Raw genomic sequence first — 25,967 nt, 5'->3', positions numbered from 1 at the left:
CGTAAGGGCCTTATAAGATTAAATTATTGATTAAGTATCTCCTTCTCAGGCTTCAGACTTTAAATAGAGTTAATTAGAATACCGGTGTCTTTGAGAAAGTTACTTCATTTAAGCTCAGGAATTCACTCTTGAAATTAACGGAAATTAAAAAAAAAACATGGTGTATAGTGCAAATATCTGTGCAGTAATGTTGCAGTTACGTTTGAGAGCATTCAGCAAATTGGCTGGCAACGTGTTCACGCATTCGTTAGTGCAGAGGCTGCCCCATACGAGTTCACTGCGTTTTTCTAACGGTTGAGGCCGTTTGAGCCTTCTCGTTCAGTAGTTCAGTTGGTCACACATAGTTTTTCACTTCTAGCTGTCTAAAAGCGCAAGATTCTATGCTAGTTAGCCACTCACACGCCGCGTTTGAATTAAACATCAGTATGACTACCACCAGTTTTAGAAATAGAAATAGGTTATTCGTGGCAAATCTAATAATAATCGAATGAAATATCGTCAAATGAAATTATACAGATAAAAAAGAGGAACAAAAACCAAACTTATACATAACTTTACATTACATGACACCATACATATTAGCCTCGAAATGGTCCCGACTGACTCAGCGTGGTGTTAACCTTTTTTTTTTTTATACTACATCGGTGGCAAACAAGCATACGGCCTGCCGGATGGTAAGCAGTCTCCGTAGCCTATGTACACCTGCAACTCCAGAGGCGTTACATGCGCGTTGCCGACCCTAACCCCACCCCCCTCGTTGAGCTCTGGCAACCTTACTCACCGGCAGGAACACAACACTATGAGTAGGGTCAAGTGTTATTTGGCTGCGGTTTTCTGTAAGGTGGCTGGCCCAGTTGGGCTCTGCTCTAGATCTGGAATGACATCTGCTGTGCTGTGCCCTACCACACAAGGCGAGATGACATTCACATTGCCCACATTCCTCTTTTGGACGTAGTTTAAGGACATACCCGGGTCCGCAACCTAACGCTGGTCTAAATATCTCGCTTGCACTAATATATACGTACTAATGAGTACGAGCGAGATGCATAGAAATTAAGTCACGTAGACGTATGCGAATATGTCAATAACAAAAACGGTGGTAGCGGTATAGATGGAAATAGGCTTAAACTTTTTAAGGCAACCTGCACGAAATCAGATTTTGCGGAAAATTTAATTTCATCCCGATTTTAACAATAATTTTTTTAATGCGTAAAGTATAAATACCTAGGAATACCTAATGCTTGCATAAATATACTCCGTTGGCTAGGACTTGAGACATGAATATCGGAATGTGAAAAGAACATACCTGGGTCCTGTAGGAAGCCCTAGATGTCACTAAAGCGATAAGGTGGAGGCGAATCTGCGCTAACTCTGAGTCAAAAATTGCCAAGACGTCACACAGGACCGAAAAAAGGGCCGCTGGCTTGTGTCGGAGGCCAAAAAAGTTTAATTTTGGATCACTGATCCAACAGATTAAGTAGTAAAAATAGGTAAGCTTCGTAAATCCGCGGCATCATTCTAAGAACTCGAAGAAGGCACTGACTCACTTTTTGGTAAAGCCTTATGAATTTAACTATTTAATTATTACCCTCCCTTTAAAAGTTAAACATAAATACAAATACTCTTTATTGCCCACTTTAATACAGATATATTTTATTCCGGTTATTATTGACCCATTCCATGACTTGAAAAAATATTGTTATTGCTCACGCTGCTTAAACGCTCACATCGTGTTGAAATGACATAATGCAATTTTATTGCGTTTGTCGGCATGGTGCTGTGAAACCTTTCAAATACGTTTTGTACAGTAAATATTGATGTAGCTCATTCGGCAGCTGGATACCGTTATAAGCATACGGTTGATATTAGGGTTTGCAATCCGGATCCGAAATGTATGAAATTATCCGGATCTGGATCTTCCCATACATTTCAGATCCGTCGTGTAAAACCCTAGTTGATATTTTTTCAAATTTAAACCTAATTGAAGAAGAAGGTCTACGAGCCTTTTAAGCTTTAACCCAGATGATTGTTTGATAAGCATCACGACAAAAGACTCATCAATTCGGACGTTCACTGATATCAGAACGAGGTCACTTAGGTGCTTCTCGCTCGCGTTACTAAGTACATGTACGGACAAGTACGAGCTAAAATGCATTTAGATGTCATTCTGATCTCGGTGTACTTCGAATAAGGCTGTGAATCTTTTGTCGTGGTGCTTATTTTGACTGGGAGAAACTCAAAAACTCAAGAAGTCCATATCGTTTTAAAATGAGAGCGTAACCTTGATTGTATAGCGGAGGCTAAGTTCGTGTGACTCTTAAGAAAAAAACTTCGCAACTTATATCGGGGACCTCCCAACAAAAAGTGATTTAGCCCTATACATCAAAACTGTGCAAATCACGTTCTGTTATTTAAAAGGAAAACAAAAGAACATCTGGTAAGTGGGTCAGAACTGAGCGGAAGGTTGGCTGCCTCTCGAGACTGCCGACGTTAGATTTATTGCTGCCCGAACTTCGGAACAGATGCGGTGTCTGTGCAACGTGTTTCGGTTATGGAGTTAGAATCGTGGTCAGTAAAGGGTAAAGACACACATTGGCAGCGACTAAGTTATCCAGAGTTCTATACAAGATGGACCAAAAACGTTGACAAATAATTAACTAGGTATTAGGATTGTCTTTCATGCTTACTTAAACGATTTTAACAAAATAGCAATAGCACTTAACTAAAAAAAAACGCATTATCTTCAAAATATATTAAAACATAATTATATTTTAACCTGGTCTATTATGAATTTAATTTGTAATCTTTATTTCCGTTTCGACGCAGTTTGTTTTAATGTGTGTTCACGATTTCCCGAAAATATTAAAAGTTATACCATCAAAACTATTATTTACATCATCTAAACTCCTTTAGCTTACTTACTTAAACGCACAAGTTTGGAAAAATTATCCACAATATAGTATAGTTCGTGTGTGTGTGAAGAAACGTCACTTTTGACACTGACATATCCGATTCATATCGCATCTAGACCTAATATTTGACTTTAAGAACGAATCGGGCCGTTAGTCTTAACACCCTCCCCTCCACTTTCTCCATACCTTGTAGACTAACTAACTGAATTGGAAATGTCATCCAGTTTCGTGATTACATCTTAAAAATTCTCATTTTATTATGAGTGAAAGCGATTTTTGTTATCACAAGTTGTCAAGAAACTTTTTAGATTTGCGCACCTTAAATAAGGCCTTCATCTAAAAGGTTTTTTTTAATCTCATTTATTTTATAAGCCATACATCTTATGATTAAGTCGGCAGCATCTAAAAGGTTTATGATATTAAAAAAAAAATCCGGTTCTAAAGAACGCTTAAAACTGCCCAAATAAATATAAAAGATGCCCTAAAAGTAGTAATTTATTTGCTATCTCCACCAGCAGTTGCTTACTTAAATCATTAAGCAAAAAGGCAACAAATTTGCTGTTTCAGCTGTAACTTTCATAACTTAAATAAGGAGCGCTAAACTTGCATAAGGGGTTGTAGGATAACTTACAATTTACGGTCAAGAGTTAAGTTTGAGTTAAGTGCTAAGTTACTCTGCCGCAGAATCGATTACAGAGTTTTTAATTATGTTATGAAGTTTCGGCAGTTATCTATAGTTTAGATTCCAGCTTTATATTGATAAAGTGGTCTCCGATTCGTGGAAGTTATGTTCTTTTTACGCTGTGAGATCTGTACCCCTAGTGTAAATTTAATCGACATCATAACGTGACGAATTAAGTCTCATTTTGTATAGGATTTTGAGTTTCCAAAACGTCCCGCTTGGCGCGCTCTTTCTAAATCCAATACAAAATGAGACTAAACGCAAACGCGTACGTCACGTTTCGAAATCGAATTTATTTACACTAGGGGTACTGTATATATATTATAGGACATTATTACACAAATTGACTAAGTCCCACAGTAAGCTCAATAAGGCTTGTGTTGAGGGTACATAGACAACGATATATATAATATATAAATATTTATAAATACTTAAATACATAGAAAACACCCATGACTCGGGAACAAATATCCATGCTCATCACACAAATAAATGCCCTTACCAGGATTTGAACCCGGGACCATCAGCTTCGTAGGCAGGGTCACTACCCACTAGGCCAAACTGGTCGTCGCAAATAGGAAGGTAAAAATAACCTACAAAAACGTCCACTGAATAATATCAACCCAACCTTTGTACATTGCGACAAGGTTCATGACGCCGTGCCGCACACGATAAACATAGCTTTCAAAGGGTTAAAAATAATCAACGGAAGGAAACGTTAATGTATGTGACAAGACGAAACAATCTCCTCGTATGTAATAATAAAGGGTATGTCATTATCGGATGCCAGTCGGGTATGCAAATCGACTTCATTGATTTTGACCTTCTTTTCGTAATTATGATATACAAAATAGTCCACTCGTGTACGGTCACGTCTGAAAATATCGATACGATAAAAGTGCTAAAAACATGTATACACGACGTTATTGCCCATATATTAAGGTAGTGTATACATATTTTTGACACATTTTTCGCACCGATATTTTCAGACGTGACTGTACTAAAAGTTTTCATTAGAAATTTCCTCCTCTTCGATAATATTCTTAAATACCTATGAATACTTTTAGAGATATTGACATAAACAGAAATATCTTTTTCCGCATTTTTTGTCTAAGTTTTGATTTTTTTTTTGCGTGCTAATAAGCGCTTCGAATATATTTTATTATACATCATTCCGAAAGCAATGAGGTAACACACGTATTTTTAGGAATAGTAATCTGTATTTTTGACCATTTTTAACTTGTCGACTAGACTAGTTGTGTGGAACAAATCAAATCGTTTTAATAAATATTTTTGATTTGTGTTTTATACAGTTGTTATCCGTTTTCAGCAAAACAATCATCCAAATGAAATCCAATTTGGTAATCCTTCCTGTCGCGGAGATCGCGAAGTCTGTTATTGTGGTATGTATCATATCTGTCACTCTTAGCGTAATTTTCACTGGTAACACTGACGATCGAGGTCGGCTAGTGATATAGGAGACGGGAGGAGAAAGATGGCGGGTACAAGTGGAGACAGGCGATCTGAGTGCTGGGAGGTAACAGGTGGTGTGGCGCGTGCAATCGCGTACAGGAGACTCTTGGTAAGCGAAACATATCTATATTCTGATATTTATATATATATATATAATATATGGATATTGCAGTGACCTTGAGTTAACGACTACCCTGAGAAAGAGCTGAGTTAAAGAATTGATTGATATTCTTTGTGTGTAGCTCGAGTTTGAATGTAACAAGTGAGGTGGCTGGTGTTTATCGGTTTGAGTTACTGGAGGTTAATTATGGAGGCTGATGGATGAGCTGTAGGGGTTGTTGTGGAGGCTCGTCGGGGACCACATGGTCCCCACCTCAGTACTCATCGCATGAGGAGAGTATACAAGTCTGCGGGATGCACGATGAGTTCTCTTGTGGAGATTCAGTTGTGCCGTGCATCCACCGATAATAGCCACGGGACTTGGGGCCCTTCTAATTTTCCCCGAGAGTGTTGAGGTTACATTCATAACAAAGAGATACGAGATTGAGAGGAGATGGAATTGTGCGCCCATCGAGTGTTAATTCATGGTCGGTGCAGTAGCTATATTATGTTGTGCTTTGTATATGTGTAGATCCATGTAGCGAGGTTATTATTACATCCCCCTGAGAGTAAAACTCCGCTACATGTTTTGGTGGAGTTGCTTAAAAATCTGTCAGTTGCGGTTCACGTGTTTGGAATGATGAGAGTTGTACTCAATGTTGAAATACATTCCTTATGGTACTGGATTTTTTTTGGTTTGGGTATGCCCATGGCGGTGCGTACACATGGGATAATTATGACCCATTGTGGTGCGTACACATAGACAGTAATATTACCAAGCCATGAAGAGAATGTGCATATCGCGAGTTTTTTACACGGTGAACCGGCAGACAGAGGAATTCTTGTTTTTATTTCATATTAATCAGCATTTATTTGCGTAGGTTGTGTTATAATATACCGTATAATATATACCGTGTTTGAAAATAATTTATACGGGAGCGGTAATTACGCTTTTTACTCTAGCGACACTGAATTTAGTCTCTGACCACGTTCAGAAACACGCCAATGTTTACGTTTTCGGTCAAATTCATGTGCAAGTTTATTTAGTAAATTTGTCACTCAGCGCACGTTTTCTCGTTAATTTTATTACTACAACATTATTTTTATTGTGTAACGAGGAAAATATATATTGAAACATTTACTTGTATATTATTTTCCCCATGGACATTATTTACGTTACGGAATATTTATTGTGTTTGGTACGGAACGGTTAGATATTCGGTATGACAGACCGACGGATCGATTGGTCGTGTCGTGTAGAGAATATTTAAGATAGAGTGAAGTTTAGAAATTAGTCTATGGTTTGGTTATGGTTTATTAGTTTTGTAAGCTTACCCGTTTTTGTGAATTGTGATTTGTGATAAAAGTTTGATATAGAAGTAAAAACGAATAAAAGTGTGCAATTACTTAATTAAGGAGTGCCGAAGAGTGGAAGTGGACTGCTATATAAACCGTTGTAAGTAATAGATTTAAGGCGACTCCATTATGAAGTAATAAAGTAGTTACATTTTCATGTAAGAACTAACAAACTTTTATGCTACTTAAACTCGACTTCAAGTATACGCATTTAATTGCAGATTAGCATCAAGCACAATGCAAGATTCACAGAAGATTTAAAAATAAAATATATCGGTAGCTCGCATTGCGTTCAAAATGGACTTTCTGCTTTCCACATTACAATTGCGCCTAGAAAGGCTAGCGGAAGCGTTAAAGGGAGCCGCCGAGGCCCTTAACAGCATTGAGACTGGTGTTGCAAAGGACAGGGTAATTGCCATAAGAATTAACGTTAAGAATAGATTGTCATCGCTCACATCAGATTTAGACAGATATTTGTCTGGGGCGACGGACATAAAAGAAGATTTCTGCAATGAATGCCGGGATATGCAAATAAAAGCCGAGGACACCCTGACCGAACTAGAAGTCGCGGTAAAATTATACTGCCATGAAGTAGAAAATGGTCATAGAACGCGTCTGCCTAAATTAGAGCTAGGGAAATATAATGGTGACATCCTAAAATGGAACACTTTTTGGGATAAATTCGCGGCTAATGTTGATAGTAAGGACATTGCCAACGTTGAAAAGCTTTCATACTTACTAGCCTCATTAGAGGGACCAGCCCTACAAGCAGTTGAGGGTCTGGAAACGACTAACATGAATTACCCGATTGCGGTAGACATTCTCAATAGCCGCTTTGGTAAACCTACAAAGGTCATTGATGCTCACAACGATGCTTTGCAAAATCTTGCTGTGGCGAAGGATTCACCCGAAGATTGTAGGCGCACTCTGAATATCATAGAGAAGCACCTGAGGGTATTAGAGGCTTTAGGGGAGAAAGTGGATGCTAGTTACCTTAGAGTTATCATACTTAATAAATTTCCATCAAGAGTGGTATACCAAGTGTGGCTTTCGTCAACCGATGATTCCTTTGCTGCAATCCGGAAGGCTTTGGATGCCGTAATAACAGCTATGGAGAGTTCAGCTGTTACAAACATGGAGAGTTCTGTGGTTCCAGTAAAGTCCAGTGACATAACGGAGATGAGTACACCTGCTTCTACAGCAACACTACAAATTGGAGCTGTAAAGAAAAGGAAATGGCAACAGAAAAGGGAAGCAATTTCAACTCAACCTAACCGGAAACGCCCTAAGAGAATGTGCATATTTTGCAATGAAGAACATTACAGCGAGGATTGTACCAAATTTAACACATATAAGGAGAGGATTGGGAAGCTTAAAGATAGGTGTTATGTGTGCTTCCAAATAGGACACCGTGCCTCCAAGTGTACCAGAAGGAGGAAATGTGTACATTGCTCTAGGATGCATAATAGAGCCCTTTGCCGGCAGAAGGTGCAGAGGGGTAAGGATAGTGATATGGTTCTTTCAAACATGACTTCAGTTAATGTACAGTTAAATAAGCCATCTAATTTCTTACAGACAGCAGTAACCCAAGTAAAGACAACGGAGGGGAGAAGTCTGAGCATTAGGCTTTTACTTGATTGTGGAAGTCAACGATCTTACATTACAAATAGAATAGCAAAATTATTACGAATCAAACCTGATGGAGAAGATTGTTTGATGATTTATACATTTGGATCAGAGAAGCCCAGAGAAATGTCATGCCCATATGCAACAGTAACTGTAGTGAGTAAACGTAATGTTGAAAGATTGATTAGAGTGAATATAGTCCCATACATCACCGCAGAGATACCTATGGCTAAGGTAGAGTCACCAATGATAGATATCTTGGCTGACGACGCTTCTACCGGTGAAGGCATTGATATGTTGATTGGAAATGATTTATACTTTTCATTTATCAGAAAGAGTGTTGATTTGGGAAATAATACCTTTCTTGTGGATTCTGATTTTGGTTGGTTCCTCGCAGGAAGTGCTACTAACAGCAGGGAAGGGGAGACTCTATCAGTGGCTACATATTGCCAGTGCCATGAAATCAATCAAGACTTTTTTACAGAACCAGATCTTCCTCTGCGTACCATAGATGTCAAATTTTTATGGTCACTTGAGAGCATCGGGATATGTGATTCTCCAAAAACTACATGTGAGGAAGAAGCCGTCCAGCACTTTAACAAGACTGTCAAATACAGTGAAGGAAGGTATCAGGTCAAGTGGCCGTGGATAGAGTATCCACCAAAATTGCCTACTAACTTTGGACTTGCCTTTGGAAGATTAAAGGGTGTAATACGAAGATCAAATAAAGAAGTCATGACAGAGTATGAGAAAATCTTAAACGAACAACTTGAAGCTAACATAATAGAAATTGTGGATCCTACCATTCCTGCTGACCATCCAGTTCACTATCTACCTTTTCATATGGTTCAACAGAAGGGAAAAAGGGGTCGGCTGGTTTACGATGCTTCAGCTAAGCTGAAAAACGAGAAAAGCTTGAATGAGTGCTTATACAGAGGTCCGAATATGCTGGAAGACCTTACAGGTTTAATACTGAAATTTAGAATTGGGAAAATTGCTATCACTGCTGATGTTGAAAAGGCTTTTCTTCAGGTTGGTTTACAAGAAGAGGACAGGGATGTGACCAGGTTTCTCTGGGTCAAAGATTTAGAAAAGGAACTATCTGAAGACAATATCATGCAATATAGGTTCTGCAGAGTGCCCTTTGGAGTAATATCGAGCCCTTTCCTCTTAGCGGCAACAATTCGATATCACATTTCAAAGACTAACAAAAGTCTTCTTCCTGTGATAGCAGATAAATGTTATGTAGACAATTTAGTGACGTCCGTTCAATCAAGAGAAGAGGCTCTCAATTTGTATGCTCAAACTACAAACTCATTTAAAGAATTAGGAATGAACATACGAGACTGGATGTCTAACGACAAAGATTTTGTAGACAAGATTCCCAAACTAAAGAGAGCAAAACAGGAAAGTGAAATGAAGATCCTCGGTTTGATATGGAATTTGGAAAATGACACTTTACGGCTCAAACTGAATAACGAAACTTTTGAGAGTGAGATCACAGACAGAGGTATTACAAAGAAAGGAGTCCTGAGAGTGCTAGCACGTCTGTATGATCCATGCGGGTTTGTATCACCACTCATGCTACCAGGAAAACTCTTGTTTCAGGAGATCTGCACTAGGAAGTTAAAATGGGACGAGATTCTGCCTGAAGACTTGTTGACATCATGGAGGAACATAATTGAGAATTTAAAAGTGGTTAAGAACGTAGAATTGCCAAGACATGTTGCAAGTGGATCAAAGTCGGAATGTACGGAGTATGAACTACATTGCTTTACTGACGCATCTATGGATGCATATGCAGCAGTCGTTTATCTACGCGTCATAACTGGAAAGCAAGTATCAACTTCGTTTCTCATGTCCAAATCCAGAATAACTCCAGCAGAAGACAAGAGTGATCTCAAAATTCCTAGACTTGAATTGCTAGGGTATCTCATAGGAAGTAGACTTCTGAGATATGTTAAAAGCCACATAGACCTAAATATATGCAAGATATATTTGTGGACGGATAGTCAAGTTGTTATTGCTTGGATCAAATCAAGTAGGCTACTTCCACCATTTGTATTGAGAAGAGTCAATGAGATCAAGCAAATTAAGGACATCTTGGGTGCAGAGCTGCGCTATGTCAACTCAAAAGAAAACCCTGCAGACGTAGCTACCAGGCCAGAATTGTGGCATCATAGACAGGATCTATGGCTCCATGGTCCAGATTTTCTTCTACAAGACCAAAATGATTGGCCTAAGGAGCAGAGGTATGAAGAAATGTGCTTGGCTGGGAGGGCTCTGGACACGGTGGATGGTCCAGAGATGACAATGAAAGGCTATGAAGACCAAGATAATGATCCTAACTTTTCTGAAATGGAGGATAATTCTGCAGCCACTGCACTTCATGATTCTGTGCAAAACCCATCTGATGAAGAAAAGTGTGAAGAGACAGTGACTGAGATAAAGAAGTTACAAGGTAAATTCTTTTCAGAAGAAGTCTCAGGAAAGGTGACCAGTTTGTCACGAAACTTGGGTCTCTTTGTAGACGAAGATGGGATCTTAAGATGTAAAGGAAGGTTCGCGAATGCTAATTTATCATATGATAAGAGATATCCCATTCTGATTCCGAAGAAATCACCCTTCACAACCCAGATTATACTAAAAACGCATAGAGACAACTACCATGTTGGGGTCCCACACACGCTAAGTATATTACGCGAAAAGTATTGGATCCCTCACGGGCGAGCTCAAGTACAGAAAGCTTTGAAGAGATGTTTGCAGTGTGAGAAGTATTCTGGAGGTCCTTACAAACTGCCACCACCACCTGCACTCCCCAGTGAAAGGGTTAATTATAGTTCTCCATTTACCTTTACTGGATTAGACTACCTGGGTCCGGTATTAGTGGAAACTAATACAGGCAGAGAAAAACGATGGATTTGTCTTATGACATGTCTAGCAGTTCGTGCTGTACATTTGGAGTTGGTCAAGGCTTTGACGGCTGAGGAGTGCTTGCTAGCGATACGGCGGTTCGTGGCGGCTAGAGGACCACCTAAAGTATTGATATCGGACAATGCACTACAGTTCAAGCTGACAAGTGAAGTACTAATCCATTCATACTGCCAGGAGAAACATATCAAGTGGAAATTCATCACGCAGCTTGCACCCTGGCAAGGCGGCTTTTACGAAAGATTAGTTGCACTGGTAAAGCACTGCTTGAAGCGCACACTTGACAAGCATTTATTAACAGACGGTCAAATGCATACAGTAGTGAAGGAGATTGAGGCCGTATTGAACACAAGACCTTTGACTGTAGTGGGTTCCGACCCAGAGGGAGTACTGCGTCCAGCTGATTTTCTATCTCTAGGTCAGTGTCTAGAAATAAACCCAGATTTTGGTGAGGGAACTTCACAGGGCACCAATACCAAAGTCGACTTGGTTGAAGGCTGGAAAAGGGGTCAGAGGATTCTTAACGAATATAAAGAGATGTTCACCAATCAATATCTACCAAGTCTGCGGGACAGATTCAGTCACTCTCATAAACAACCGCGAGTGATATCAAAGAAGTCTCCAGAAGTCGGTGACATTGTACAGATTAAAAATGATTCCAAAAATAGAATCAATTGGAAGGTTGGCAAAATCGTAAGTTTAATCCGAAGCCGTGATGGTGAATGCCGAGCAGCCAAAGTGGTAGTTGGGAATACAGAGTTTACGAGATCCATAGCCCATCTGTATCCGTTAGAGTCTGATATGTACGGCCCAACGGATTATGCACTACCACCATCACAAGACAACGAGATGGTAGAGACATCAACTGTACCTATGGAGATGGTTAAAACTATGGAACCTATAAGGGCATCAGAAACGATAGTGTCACCCAAGCCTGAGACAGAAATTGATGAGTCAACAATTCCTACTGAACCGGCAACCGAGAAAGAAATTTCTGTGTTAGATTCTGATGGTAGTCCTACGCATACTGAGCAAGCTCCCGCTGTTGATACATACGAGGCAGAAGTGAGGGAGCCAAGTGTTACGGAAGAACGGCCAGAGGAAGTGACAAGAGTAAGACGGAACGCTGCCATTTGGGCTAGAGAACGAATAGCCGAATGGACGCGTCAGCTGATGACGCTACTTGTATAATCTTCTCGCGTTCGGGAGTGTCGCGGAGATCGCGAAGTCTGTTATTGTGGTATGTATCATATCTGTCACTCTTAGCGTAATTTTCACTGGTAACACTGACGATCGAGGTCGGCTAGTGATATAGGAGACGGGAGGAGAAAGATGGCGGGTACAAGTGGAGACAGGCGATCTGAGTGCTGGGAGGTAACAGGTGGTGTGGCGCGTGCAATCGCGTACAGGAGACTCTTGGTAAGCGAAACATATCTATATTCTGATATTTATATATATATATATAATATATGGATATTGCAGTGACCTTGAGTTAACGACTACCCTGAGAAAGAGCTGAGTTAAAGAATTGATTGATATTCTTTGTGTGTAGCTCGAGTTTGAATGTAACAAGTGAGGTGGCTGGTGTTTATCGGTTTGAGTTACTGGAGGTTAATTATGGAGGCTGATGGATGAGCTGTAGGGGTTGTTGTGGAGGCTCGTCGGGGACCACATGGTCCCCACCTCAGTACTCATCGCATGAGGAGAGTATACAAGTCTGCGGGATGCACGATGAGTTCTCTTGTGGAGATTCAGTTGTGCCGTGCATCCACCGATAATAGCCACGGGACTTGGGGCCCTTCTAATTTTCCCCGAGAGTGTTGAGGTTACATTCATAACAAAGAGATACGAGATTGAGAGGAGATGGAATTGTGCGCCCATCGAGTGTTAATTCATGGTCGGTGCAGTAGCTATATTATGTTGTGCTTTGTATATGTGTAGATCCATGTAGCGAGGTTATTATTACATCCCCCTGAGAGTAAATCTCCGCTACACTTCCGTCCACATTTATTGGAAAAACGATTAATTTTTATAGAGCACATTGAATTATTAAGTGGTCGGCTGCATGCTCAGGTGACCTATTAAATTGATTTATCACTCCGAAACTTCTGTTTCATTTTAAAATTTGCTTTAAATAAAGCAGTACTCGACGGTGCCCCATTAGTCCAATCTTATCATAGCAATATATTATGTGATAATCAGGGTATTCATCATGATACTGATTTTGTATCACGAAGGTGTTCAAACAAAACTTACATTTGTGGACCATATTTTTATTTATTTAGGTTTTTAGGCTAAAATTCCCTTCTTAAAATTGTCCAGAACTGGACGTGCTGACAGTTCAGTGAATATAATGTGAGTGTGTTATACAATTTCTTTGTTCGTATAATCCGCAAAGTTATCTTCTCCATACGCTAGTATACTTATATGCAGGGATACGCTGCAGATAGCTTTTTGGACTACGTACTTGTATAACGAGCAAAAAGAAGAACAGGGTCCAGAACATATAAGTATAATTGTAGCCAAGCCAACTTGCCAAGCTAAACTTTACTCGTAGATACGTCCGGCTACCAACCGTTAGTACCTCCTACCTACACTAGTTTATCCACAGTTGCAACATACCTCTAAGGCGCCAAATAATTAAACACAGGAGGTTTGGCAACCCTCATAACAGGAAGATTTAAAATTTTCGCTTACTTTCACAACTGCGTATCTTACCCAATGATTTATTCAAAATCTGGCTTGACACGATGAAATAAGGTCCATATTTGATAAGCATTCTGCGCCAGTTATGAGTTAAAATAAAATAATAGCAGTTTTTGTAAATGCCGCGTTTATAGAGGCAAAAGTAGCCACAATGTGGTGCGTTTTTGCCGCATCGCGCTTTTTATGGTTGGAATTTATGCCCTTTTCATATTACTGTTAAATGCTAGACCGTAATAAAACCGTATTATGAAAGCCTGCAATGCAAATATATTATTTTGAAATGTACTTTACGTATTTTATATGATATAGGAGGCGAACGATAGGTATATTATGTGCTCGTACAACGTTTTACAGTATATATATGGCCTATAAATTTTCGACATGGTCACGTAAATGATCGCACTAGTGCGGTAAAGTAGCTGTCGTCAAGCTCAACATATTTACTACCCAATCGAATGAGCTGATGCCTTTACTGATACTGGAATGCGATATATAAACATACTACTACGAGGCCTGGATGTTAGTGAGATGACGAATCCACCTGGTTTCTTGAGGTTAATAGTCGCCTCTAAACCTCCCCTTATAGTGATCCCATTTCTCACACTAAGTTTACCTTAAGTTCACATTAGCCATCAACTTTTCTCCGGATCACTGTTAACTCTAAGTACGTTGGTCACAATCTACAAGAGACACATAATTATTCTAATAACACCATAAGAACGTTCTTCACTTGATCCAAAATCAAATATCACTCCCCGTAGATTTGTTCGCACACAACCTTCTTTTCCTACTTACGCTGTCGTTCGCATCTACCTAAAAATCACAATAACCTAGAAACGCTTATAAAGATAGAATGATGGTGTATTGCATTTCTAAACCAATACCATTATTTTAGGCGTGCATGCTTCTTCGCGTCAAATGATTCCAGACGTACAAGGGCATACCTAATAACTGTTGAAGCTGCAACAGCACAGTCTCTGCTAGACATGGTAAGTTTTTAATTGAATATTATCAGATCTCTGTCCAATATACTCGTAGAAGAGCTAGCCCCGGCAAATGGTACGGTGACTGCCATGTACTCCATGACGTTGGCAAATATTAGCCGGTTTGCAATACGTTCGCGACAGGAGCACCATATGTACTGTAAAATGCCTTGTGATATTATGCCTATTATGTTAACTTTTTCAATTATTTCGATTTCATATTTTATATTCATTTAAATTTATTTTTTGTAATTTTACTGATTATAACTTTGCACGCTTGCATGCAAGCTGGAACTGTAAAATCTCCATACTGTATCCATGCAAATAAATAACTTCTGATTTCTGAAGAGCTGGCGGCTTCCTCGCACACGTATCAGTATTGCGATACAACGAGGAAATGCCGCCAGCATCTTTGGTGCAATGCCTCAAGGGCCTATTTTAGACATAAGCTAGTTATAGTAATCATCTGTATATATCCATTATGTATATTGTTATTGTAAATAAATTAATATTCTATTAGATAAAAAAACTGTTAGATTCTAACCCCCTTATTCATAAAAATTTACGGGCCTGATTTAGTTATGATAATTATGTTTTGTCCCTTTCTTACAAATACATAAGTCAAAATGACAGATAAAGACAAAGGAATCATAGCTAATTCAGGCCAGTATCGCGTTTATGAATAACGCCGGAACTATCGATTGAGTACACCTCAGATAGACCATTTTTTTCATTTTCAAAAATAATATGAATATGCGATTTTTTTATTCTAATACGCATTGCAAAGGATTTACTACTGCGGTACTTAATATATCAATTTCAAGGTTAATTGCCCCGTTAATTTTGTTTAAAACCCCAAGGGCGCAAAGGGGACATAACAAAATTCAAACGCGTCGCATAATGTGACCTCACAAAGGGCAACTGTTGCATTATTAATCGAACATTACCGCACGGGGCAGAACCTCTATTCTAATTACCTACCACAATTTCATTTTATTATTTAACTCACAATGACTAAGAGCCCTATTCAGATATAACAATGGTGTTGAATTGGTTTTGATATTTAATTATTTCAAATTTTGATTTAGACAACAAGGCCCATATTACATAATACCTTATAGTATATGTATGTTAGACATATAAACTTCATAAACTTAAAAACTAAATACTATTTTGGCAATAGAACGGTGTGGCTCTGTTCAATCGTCTGCTCTTGTTTCGTTTCGGAGGTTCCGTAGCAAGTTTGAACCTCCGAAACACGACACCCTTCGGCCAGAAATTGGCGCACTCGATAGTCCCCTGCAACGGTCGCGGCATGCGCACCGCACCGCAAAAGAGTTGAAGTGCAGGTAGTGGCGCGATTGAAGCTGGGAATACGTGAAAAATAAGACAATGTTAGTTACCTATACCTACTTATTGCTGAAAGTTATGGAGTGGAATACTTTGTCGCCTAGTCCAATAAAAATTTATAAAGTTACTTTTAGTGAGCGGTAACAATGAACTGTTGCGCCCGATATAAACTAAGCAATGCAAAAGCAAACAATTTGTATTATTTATTTAAGTAACCCTGAAATAGCGACAAAAAATCTTGAGGTTCCTGGGTCTATTAACCCACTGGCTTGCTTAAGATAAGGAGTGTAATGTGTGCTATGATTTGTAATCTGTCTTGCCTTGCCACTATTGAAGGTTCTGATGTGCTGTCGCTATATATATTATATACCTATAACTATACGGCGTAGTTGAGTACGGGTGACAAAGTTAAGATAAACTAGAATTTTTATTCTTTTTGTATAATTATTATTCTACTTGGGCAAAGCTGGGTACCAAAAGTGAAGCTAGAGTTCTCCACGATATATATAGTTTTGCCAACCCTTATTTTCAATGAGCTGCAAAATTGATAATAAAGTTTGGTGATAAGGCGACAAATGTAAACATATCTTTGGCATCAAGTGTTTTGCGAGTCAGACTCGCGTATCGAGGATTCCGTATAAAATTCATCGGTCATCATAGCAATTTCTAAAGACGTTGCTCATTCGTCAATTGAAAATGCAATGGAGTTAAATTTTTAGAATTAGAAACATTCGAAATAAAAAGAAAATAAAATGCTTGGAAAAAAAGGCGTATAAACAAAGCGGATATAGGTCGTGTCATTCACGAGGACGCGTACCTTGACTCGCATTGTCATGTTAGTAAAGGTTAGATTTGACAAATCTGCGCTTAATCGTGGATTAGTCGAACTAACTGCTTCATGTAGGTAGATAAACTTATTTCACTTAAATCATTGTCACCCTGTATAGGAATTTTAAACCAAAATTAACTATTATAACAGCGACTATAATACATTAGCAGTGAAACCGCTCCTCAAAGCCGCTCATTACGTTATAAATCCTACGTGTAGCGGAGATAATGCGGTGTCGGCCCTACTCAAACAACCACACAGCCAGTAAACTTTCGTAGATGTGGCATATGTGTGAGGAAAACAAACTAGGTATATCGGGATTCTTAATCCTCCTCAAGCATATAAAAGGCTATAGAAACCCAGCCAAAATGTGCGAGAATTTATATACATACGTGTAAGCACATAGGTACCCTCAACCTTTGATATTCTCACATTTTTTTATATTGGCTGAGCAAACATGGGGTTAAATCTGTCGATCATAATCTTCTTTCATTGGCCTTTGTTTGATCCGTACCCACAGGAGCCCATTTCTCGAACGGTATTAAAATATTTTTCGCGTGTTGCCATGGTAACCCATATTACGACTCGACAGTCCGTGGACTAATGGTATTTGGGCTACTTGCACTAATCACTGACCCGGGGTTAACCAGTTAAACCTGGAATTACCATGGTTCCCAGCACAATTTGACAGTGGATTAACGTTTTATCCGGTTAACCCCGAATTCGTGGAATGGTGCAAGTGGCCTTTGGTCTAATACCGTTCGAGAAATGGGCCCCTGAAAGCGATGCCGTGTATATTTGCGAAGAAAATCAAATAAATGTGAAGTACACAACCCGCACTGATATTGAGACAGATTTCTCATATGCCAATGGCACCTATGATGATGGTGATTTATTCGACCACTGGTCTTTAATTTGTTTCGCAAATATTTATAATTTCCACCCAAAGCCGCCATGTGGAGCATAACCAACTCTGCTAAACTACTCAAACGTAGTAGTCGTAGCACTTTCGTAACACTACTAAACTTTTATCAGGCCACGTCATCTGCGCAGATTATCTTATCCAACTTACAGTCCACTTGGATGTAATCGCATCTCATATCACCACTTGGCCGAGGACAGTTTATAGGGTTAACGATGGAACTTGTAGGTCGAAAGTTCGCAACAATGTCCGAAATGACGTATGTCACTTGTAATATTCAGGCTTGTTATGACCTTTTATCAAATGAACAAGAGTTCGCAACTACGCTCGAACTTTCCAACTATCTTGGAGGGCCCTCAGCGATCTTCCATTTTGGCTACTTGATGCGTTAGTAATTTTGTTATGAATACATTTGATTAAGTAGCTTAGTTAAAATTTGGATGGCTGTGTCGCGTCTGTACCTTTGTCCAGATAGTGTTATTACTAATTTATTTGTAGGCAACTAGGTAACATACCTGTAATTATTCCAGGACGGAAAAATAAGAGAGCAAAAGTGTTTTAAATTTACGTTTACTTCCTTATTCTCCTGCTCTAGTTACAGGTACTCGTATAAATTCTGGTTAAATAATGTCTACTTTAAATATAACTTGTTTTATATTTAATTGATTGATACATTTTCTTTATACATGACGATCCCTGGCTTATTAGGAGCCACATTTTTTCATGATCTTGAAGAGAAACATATGTAATTTGGATATGATGCAAATTTATAGTGTAATTTTTATCATGACATAAAGAAATCCAAATCTATAAAAAATGTTAAGAAGGAAATATATTTTTATTGAGTACCTTAAAGGAAACAAAACAATATATTATCACAGTTTGTATAAACCGCATTTAGAACAAGAAGCTTGCTGAATTAATAGAGGTATCGAATTAATGGAGTGCTCTAGGCAGGTACAAAAAGGGGCTGAGAGAAAAAGGTTTTGATCCTTTCATAAGCTGTGCCGTCACGTCTCGGAAGTGTCAATGTTTGTCGTCCATTACATCTTGATCCTTAACGAGCATTTGACGGATTAGGCTGCCATTTTTGTTTTTGTTGGAGCCCGAAATATCGTCACGTGCCGCTCGGTTGCATATTTTGATAATATGATACTTTTTGATAATAATACATGATCAAGTATTATTATCACAAAGAAAAATTCTTACTCCAGTTATACCTATACAAAATTCTACCTAAATCTTAAAAACTATTTCGCATAAACTTACTTACTGAACTTAATGGACTTACGTATCTAACGAGATCTGAGAATAACAAGATCTATTCCATCTTAAATACCTAGTAATTATTATTATTTAAGCTTTGTTCACGCACATCTCTTATAAAATTGACTTTTTTCTGTTATATTTCCATGATTGAAGATAAAAGCCTGCTGCATCTTCTTCCTATTTAGTCCCGTTTTAAAATTGTAGCTTTAGCTATATATATAACAAAATACCCAAACTCATTACTTGTCTTGATTCTTTTTTAAACAAATTTTGAGGAATATTCAAGACATGCTTTGTTGCCATCCTACAGAATGTTCTACTGATAATTCCCAAAGCGTGAATATTTTATGATGTTTGTTCATTATAATCGGGTAATCCTTTATTTTGCTTGATAGGATCCACTCGTCAGTCATATCCAGATCTAGCCAATCACGGGGCCTAATTTATTTGACAGTCCGCATGCACGGATTAATTGCAAGACATAATTGGTCCGCTGCCACACAACGGCATTGTAAACATAATTTGATTGGCAATTAGCTCTTTTGATCGTTGTTGGGGTCGCGGGGATTAACGTGGGATCGATGGGGGTGACTTGTATGTTTGTTTGATGTTAATTAAAAATTGATTTTCAATTACGGATTTTTTATTTATTAGGTTTTTTGATTACGACTAGGGTGAAATCAGGGCTCGAACAGTATTTACCTTATATCAAAGATAATCGATTGTATTAGAGGTAGAGTCTAAGAAAAAAACGTGCCCCTTAGTTTGACATCCATAACTGATGGCGCCATATGTTTTGCGGTCACTGAATTGTCAAACGTCAATTTTTAAAAATCAGTGTTACTGCAAAATGTATGATGTTGTACACCGCCATCTCATTTACCTCTCAAATTCGTAGCACGAAGTTGTTTAGATTTTACAAATCTTACTCAATCAATGGATCTTTGTTTATATTATACCTATGTAAACTTTTCTACAAATAACTATTATTTAAATTATTTGGTGTCTCGTTTTAAGAGTCCGAATATTTTCAAAGGAAACTTAGCTGTGTAGGTACAGATGTATCGCTATGTTATCTTTTATACTTATACTAAATAAAACCTGCCAGTTACCTCCGTTATTACAGCAGTATTTCAGAAAATCAAAGGTAATACCATAATGAGAGCAATATTAGTTACTGACGTAACAAGTCAGTATCAAAATGAATTTCAGAACCATAATATTGACGCACAGTGCAATAGCAAAATGATTTTGCTTGCTACGACATTAAAGGCTGACATAAGAGTGGTTTCAGACTAGCGGTTATACGAGCGTACGAGTACGAGCGTCTAAGCTCGTATATACCTACCAAATCTAGGGAATGTAATGCGCTTGTAAGCTCGTAACGCCAAAACAACGTCACGTAACGTCGTTCGTGGTATACACAACTTTTCTACATGTAGTAACTTTTATATAAAGGTTCTCGCGCATATTCAAACCTATCCGTCATCAAATATGAAGTGCGCCATATTGCTTGTACTTCTTTTCATTTGAACCAAACGAGTTCACCGTGTACGCCCAAAGCTCAACGGACTCTAATTCCCAAAATGAGACAAATGAAGGGTCGACTAGCGGAGATAGTCAAACTGTTTTGATTGAAATAGCTCCGGGCCAAGAATTTAATCCAAGATTAGTTATAATTCACGCAACAGCATGTCTAGAAGGACGCAATGAAACGTTTGGATGAGTGTTCAACGGCGATTGTTCCGCGGGGTACAGAAGAGCAATCGATGATAGCCGTAAAAGTGTCATATTTTGACTGTGTAATATGACATTTTGAAAAAAAAAATTGTTAGTAAAATAATAAAATTATATTCCTATCGATTTATTTCTGTAAATCAATGGTAACGACTGATTACCGTAATATGCCCAATAGAGTTGAGTAGGTACCAAAATGAGCACCTGGATTCTTTCATATTACGAAACACAATTTTAAGGGTTGGAAACGAAGCAATACTAATTTCCCAATTATGTTGTGTAAATATCACATAATCACAACCCACCCACATGGGCAGAAAACAAATTTAATTTATTTACAAAATGTTGTAACCGCGCGTTTAAAAATGCTACTCTAAGGCGAGTGTGTATTTAAAAAAAAGCTGTCATGTTTTTTTTTTCAGTACCATCACCATCACCAGTTCACCAGCCTAAACGTCCCAACTCTGCGCACTGATCTCGTTGGCAAAATATAACATGAGAACTTTTATTTGTTTGCAGTTGTTTCTAGTATGTATTTTAACACTAGTTTAGATAAGTACAGAAAATAATATAACGAGATCAAAATTAGGTACCGAACGACTGCAGTTTTTACAATGCATAAACAATTTTGAAGCTGACCGCAATATTTCCGTGATACAATGAATGCCAGCAAAAATTGCATAGCTATAATCGTTTCCATCATAAACTACTCTACAGCTTCTATTTACAAAGTATGTTGCAATTGTCAAAGTGTACTCGACTAACAATGAAGTGTGCCGTATTGCTCGTACTAGTTTTAAAACTTTTTGGACCACCCGCGTTTGCGGTGGACGGCCGAACCATTGCAAACGAAACTACCAAAAATGGTACAAGAGGATTCGAAGTTCCGGCGAGCGACAACAGCCAAGCGATCTCGTTTGGTATAGCTCCAATGAATCAGAGAGATTAGTAATAATATACGGAGCAGGCCATCTTGAAGAAAGCACTGAAACAAATGATCAAATACTCGCGCCTCAGCAATCGGTGTTTGACGTTAAGTGTCCCATCGGGTACCGGAGGGCTCTCGATGACAGTTGTCAACGTGTCATCTTTTGAGTGTACAGATTGATGGCAACTGTATACTTAGATCAATCGCTGTGAAATGCGTGATGGGGATCATACGGCCTTTTATTTTTTGCAGTTGCATCTACTCCTATAGTTTTTATAATTATAGAAAATAGCATAACGAAAACATTATTAGGTACCGAACTACTGCAGTTTTTAAAATACACAAGCAATTTTGAAGCAAAGCGCAATTACAAGAATAACTATATTTTATTATTTCCGTGATAACTACCAGTCAGCTACCAGCCAACTTGCATACATAAAATCGTTTCTATTATACAAAACTACTTACTGTACAACTTTTATTTAAAAATATTGTTGCATTTGTAGACGTCAACTCAACTAACAATAAAGTGTGTGTTGCTCGTACTGGTTTTTTTTTTGCCTAACCGCGTTTTCAGTGGAAGACAACCGAGAAACATTTCAAGTAAGTGGATACGAATATTTGGCTAACAATAGCCAAGATCTCATTTATTATAGCTCCAGGCGATCAACGACTAAATCTAAAAGAAAGTACTGAAACTATTGATCGAACTTTACACGCACCATAGTTGTTTTAACGTTGACTGTCTCTAAGGCCTGATGACAGTCGTCGACGTATTATCTTTCGAGAGTATAAATCAGTGGTACTTGATATATTGTTGTATTACTTTACAGAAATTTACTTGCGTACATAGTAATAAAACGATACGTATTATTAATACCTAAATATAACAACAGACTGCGTGCAAATCACTTTTTAAGCCTTAAATAGATAGATAGTTAGTTTTGCTGGCCATTTTCCGCAAATCGACATCCATTGTGCCTATTTTGAGTGAAACGAGGTAGCGCTACTCTAACCACCCCAGCTCCTGCACGAAACCTTTTTTTTTTTTGACCGGTTCGAGTCCCGACTGACGCAAGCGATTTTTCATAAATCCTTAAATGCAGTATTTATTGTTTTTAAAAACAAAGGAAAGTCTCCCTTACAAAAGTCTCCCTTACACAAAATGCGCTATTTACAATATTTAAGGTAGTTGCCATCCATGTGGCATTCGATTTTTCCGCCCTGTATATATATATATATATACAAGAATTGCTCGTTTAAAGGTATAAGATTATACCTTTGATATGAATCTATTAAATTGAAACTTACACCGTTAAACTTCATTATCACTTCGCTAGTTCCAGCATGCACGTCATGGCCATAGTGTGATGGATTCCTCGTAGATCGTTTGCAAAATGTGGGGTTAAACCCGTTTAGGGTTAAACCCGTGTCACGCACCTGTGACCAAGATTAACTTTTTTTTTTTTTTTTTTCTTCCTAGCGTTGTCCCGGCATATTGCCACGGCTCAAGGGAGCCTGGGGTCCGCTTTGACAACTAATCCCAAGATTTGGCGTAGGCACTAGTTTTTACCAAGATTAACGATTGTGTAAATTAATATGGCATCCGTTGTGATGATGTCATATTTGATAGACGTATATATTTCACGTAAATTAATATTAGGTATCTAATTTAAGCTTTCAGTCTGTCTTTTGAACTCTAATAAATCGAATTCTTTATAAGGTCCTTATGAATTTTATATTTTATTAAGACACCAATAAAAGTCAAACATTTTCAAGTCGCCATTAGATGTACACAGGCTGGTCCAAACCTTGACGTCTACAATTTTTTTTTAGATTGCTCACGTTGTGGGCTATCAGAATATACCCCATGTATGTTTGCTATCACTTTCTTTTCCCTAAAATCTAGTATTTGCAAAGTGTTAACTGTCACGTTTTGACATATACCAATACGGATATTTAGACTAGGTTCCTTAGTGGTAACATCGCCATCAAAAAGACGTTTTGCACTAAAATGTAACAATAAAAAGATATTTTATATTTAATTGGTTTTAACTCTGAAACTAGATGAATCCCGGAAAAGTTTATTAAACATTTTTGTATTTAAATGTGATCAGAAACCCTAGTGTACATTTATTCGATATCGAGACGCGACGTACGCGTTCGCGTTAAGTCTCATTTTGTATGGGATTTAGAAACAGCGCGCCAAGTGGAACGTTTTGGAAACTCAAAATCCCATAGAAAATGAGACTTAACACAATCGCGTACGTCACGTTACGCCATCTAATAAATTTACACTAGGGGTACAGAACCCCTAGTGTACATTTGACGTGACGTACGAATTTGCGTTAAGTCTCATTTTGTATGGGATTTAGAAACAGCGCGCCAAGCGGGACGTTTTGGAAACTCAAAATCTCATACAAAATTAGACTTAACACTATCGTATAAATTTACACTAGGGGTACAGGAATACGCAGTTAAAATCTTTCGGGTTCCTCGTGAATATGATGGCGACTGTACATCAAAAAAGACGCATGCGGCTCATGGGTCGCACAAAGCAGTCACGCAAAGTTTGCCGACCCATGTTTTAACTATTCAAACATTCCGAGCATTGTATTACGACTAAGAAACCCACGATTTCATCATCTAAGGAATAAATACCTTCACTTTATCTGTACATAATTCAAACACAAAACTTAATTCTGTACAAACAAAGCGAAAACTACGAGAATTTCCAATTCACTTCCACCACACTAGTTTCTAGAATTATTGGAACACGAAAAACAACAACAAAGGTTAGCTTTGATATTAAAAAAGTTTGAAGAATGCTTCGAATGATGGCCTCATAGCAAGACGCCTGAGTAAGTCGGCATGGATGCAAGTGAATGCGCAAACTTGTGTTCTGTGTTCTGCCAGCTGCATTGTTGTTTAACGGAATGAAAAATCTTTCTCTCGCTGGTTGAATTTCAAATTTTTGCCAGTAACTACAAATGGAAACAATAGCACGGCTTCACTTCAACTTCAGCTCGCCAAACTGAAATAATACCTATATACCTTTCACATACAAGAAATACTCCCAGATGCAACTACGGGCAAGCGTTGTACTTGAAAATAGAAAGCAATTTGAAGGGTGCATGACCACTTTCTTTAAAATAAACAACCTATAGTTATAGTGGTGGTAAATCATACTTCAAATCACCAATTCGGCCAGGTGTGTATTGTTTATGTATCTAAAAGTGTAATATATTATTTCTGCTAGCGAAAATTACGGCTGATGATGTGGTTTCCAATAATACGACGACGTTTTGGTTAAAATGGGTCATGTTCATAGATTTGTCTCTTCTACATGTCGCATTTCTCAACCAGTTCTCGTATTTTTGAGCTTTTTCAATAAGTTTAAGTACTTACTTACGGAAATTGTACGTAGTTTCAGTTTTTGGAAATTCCAGTCAGATAGGACATGCTTATCCTTTTTTCGACGACGTGTCTAACACAAAAATTGACACTCGGACGCCACGTCACCGAGGTGTCAAAACTGAAATCGAACTTGATTCATATGCACGTAGATATACGAGTATGTTGCTATGTGGTCTGACTGGTCTGTGACGGATTAATCCGTGTTTGGCGTTGCACCTACAGTGCAGATATAACCGTCATTGCCGTCAAAAAGGTTAAAAGGAGGTGTAGGCTGTACGTGAAACAACATAGAAATAGTTACCTACCGTGCCTGAACTTTTTGTTGTCGTTTTTACTTGCTTGATTTTTAATAAAACTCGCGCCAAACCCCCACTTTGTATTAATAATAAATTACTATTTCCAGAAAGTTCGTTCTGTGCAAACTTTTCTCTAATTACAGAGTACTTTATCAAATGTCAACTCAACGTTCTCATTAGCATAAAATACCGTTTTAAAATTCTAACTTTAAATGGCTATAAATTAAGTTCAATCGATGAATCGAGTTAATCGCCTACAACTCGATCCCTGCCGCCTGTCTCGCGGAAACTTTGCCTAACTTTGCCCTGCATTGAGTCACGTACAAACTCAAAATCCAACTCAAATCACCCTTATTTTAAATGCGATAAACTCTATATTTCCCTAATTTGAAGATAAAGGTATATTTGACGGACAGTTCCAGATTGCAGTTGATAAACTAAAGCGCCTCAG

At 38.2% G+C, this 25,967-nt stretch overlaps 2 protein-coding genes across 2 annotated transcripts in view; one reads left to right on the top strand and one right to left on the bottom strand.

Moving 5' to 3' along the window:
* LOC133522988 (uncharacterized) overlaps positions 1-25,967 on the bottom strand; it is a 172,687-nt gene that overhangs the window by 78,556 nt on the left and 68,164 nt on the right. The window lies entirely within an intron of this gene.
* Positions 5,326-8,273, top strand: LOC133522986 (uncharacterized). The gene is made up of 3 exons (XM_061858485.1): positions 5,326-6,622; positions 6,744-8,020; positions 8,098-8,273. Exons 2-3 carry the CDS (start codon positions 6,820-6,822, stop codon positions 8,145-8,147), a joined length of 1,251 nt encoding a protein of 416 aa, XP_061714469.1. The 5' UTR covers positions 5,326-6,622; positions 6,744-6,819; the 3' UTR covers positions 8,148-8,273.

This window comes from Cydia pomonella, chromosome 11, assembly GCF_033807575.1.
Source record: "Cydia pomonella isolate Wapato2018A chromosome 11, ilCydPomo1, whole genome shotgun sequence".
Lineage (NCBI taxonomy): Eukaryota > Metazoa > Arthropoda > Insecta > Lepidoptera > Tortricidae > Cydia > Cydia pomonella.
This window is presented reverse-complemented; position numbering and strand designations above follow the sequence as displayed.

Coding starts and splice junctions, on each gene's coding strand:
- LOC133522986 (XM_061858485.1), top strand. CDS start 6,820: ATGGACTTTCTGCTTTCCACATTACAATTGCGCCTAGAAAGGCTAGCG. Junction 8,021..8,097: donor CCGGCAGAAGGTGCAGAGGG/GTAAGGATAGTG, acceptor AATTTCTTACAG/ACAGCAGTAACCCAAGTAAA.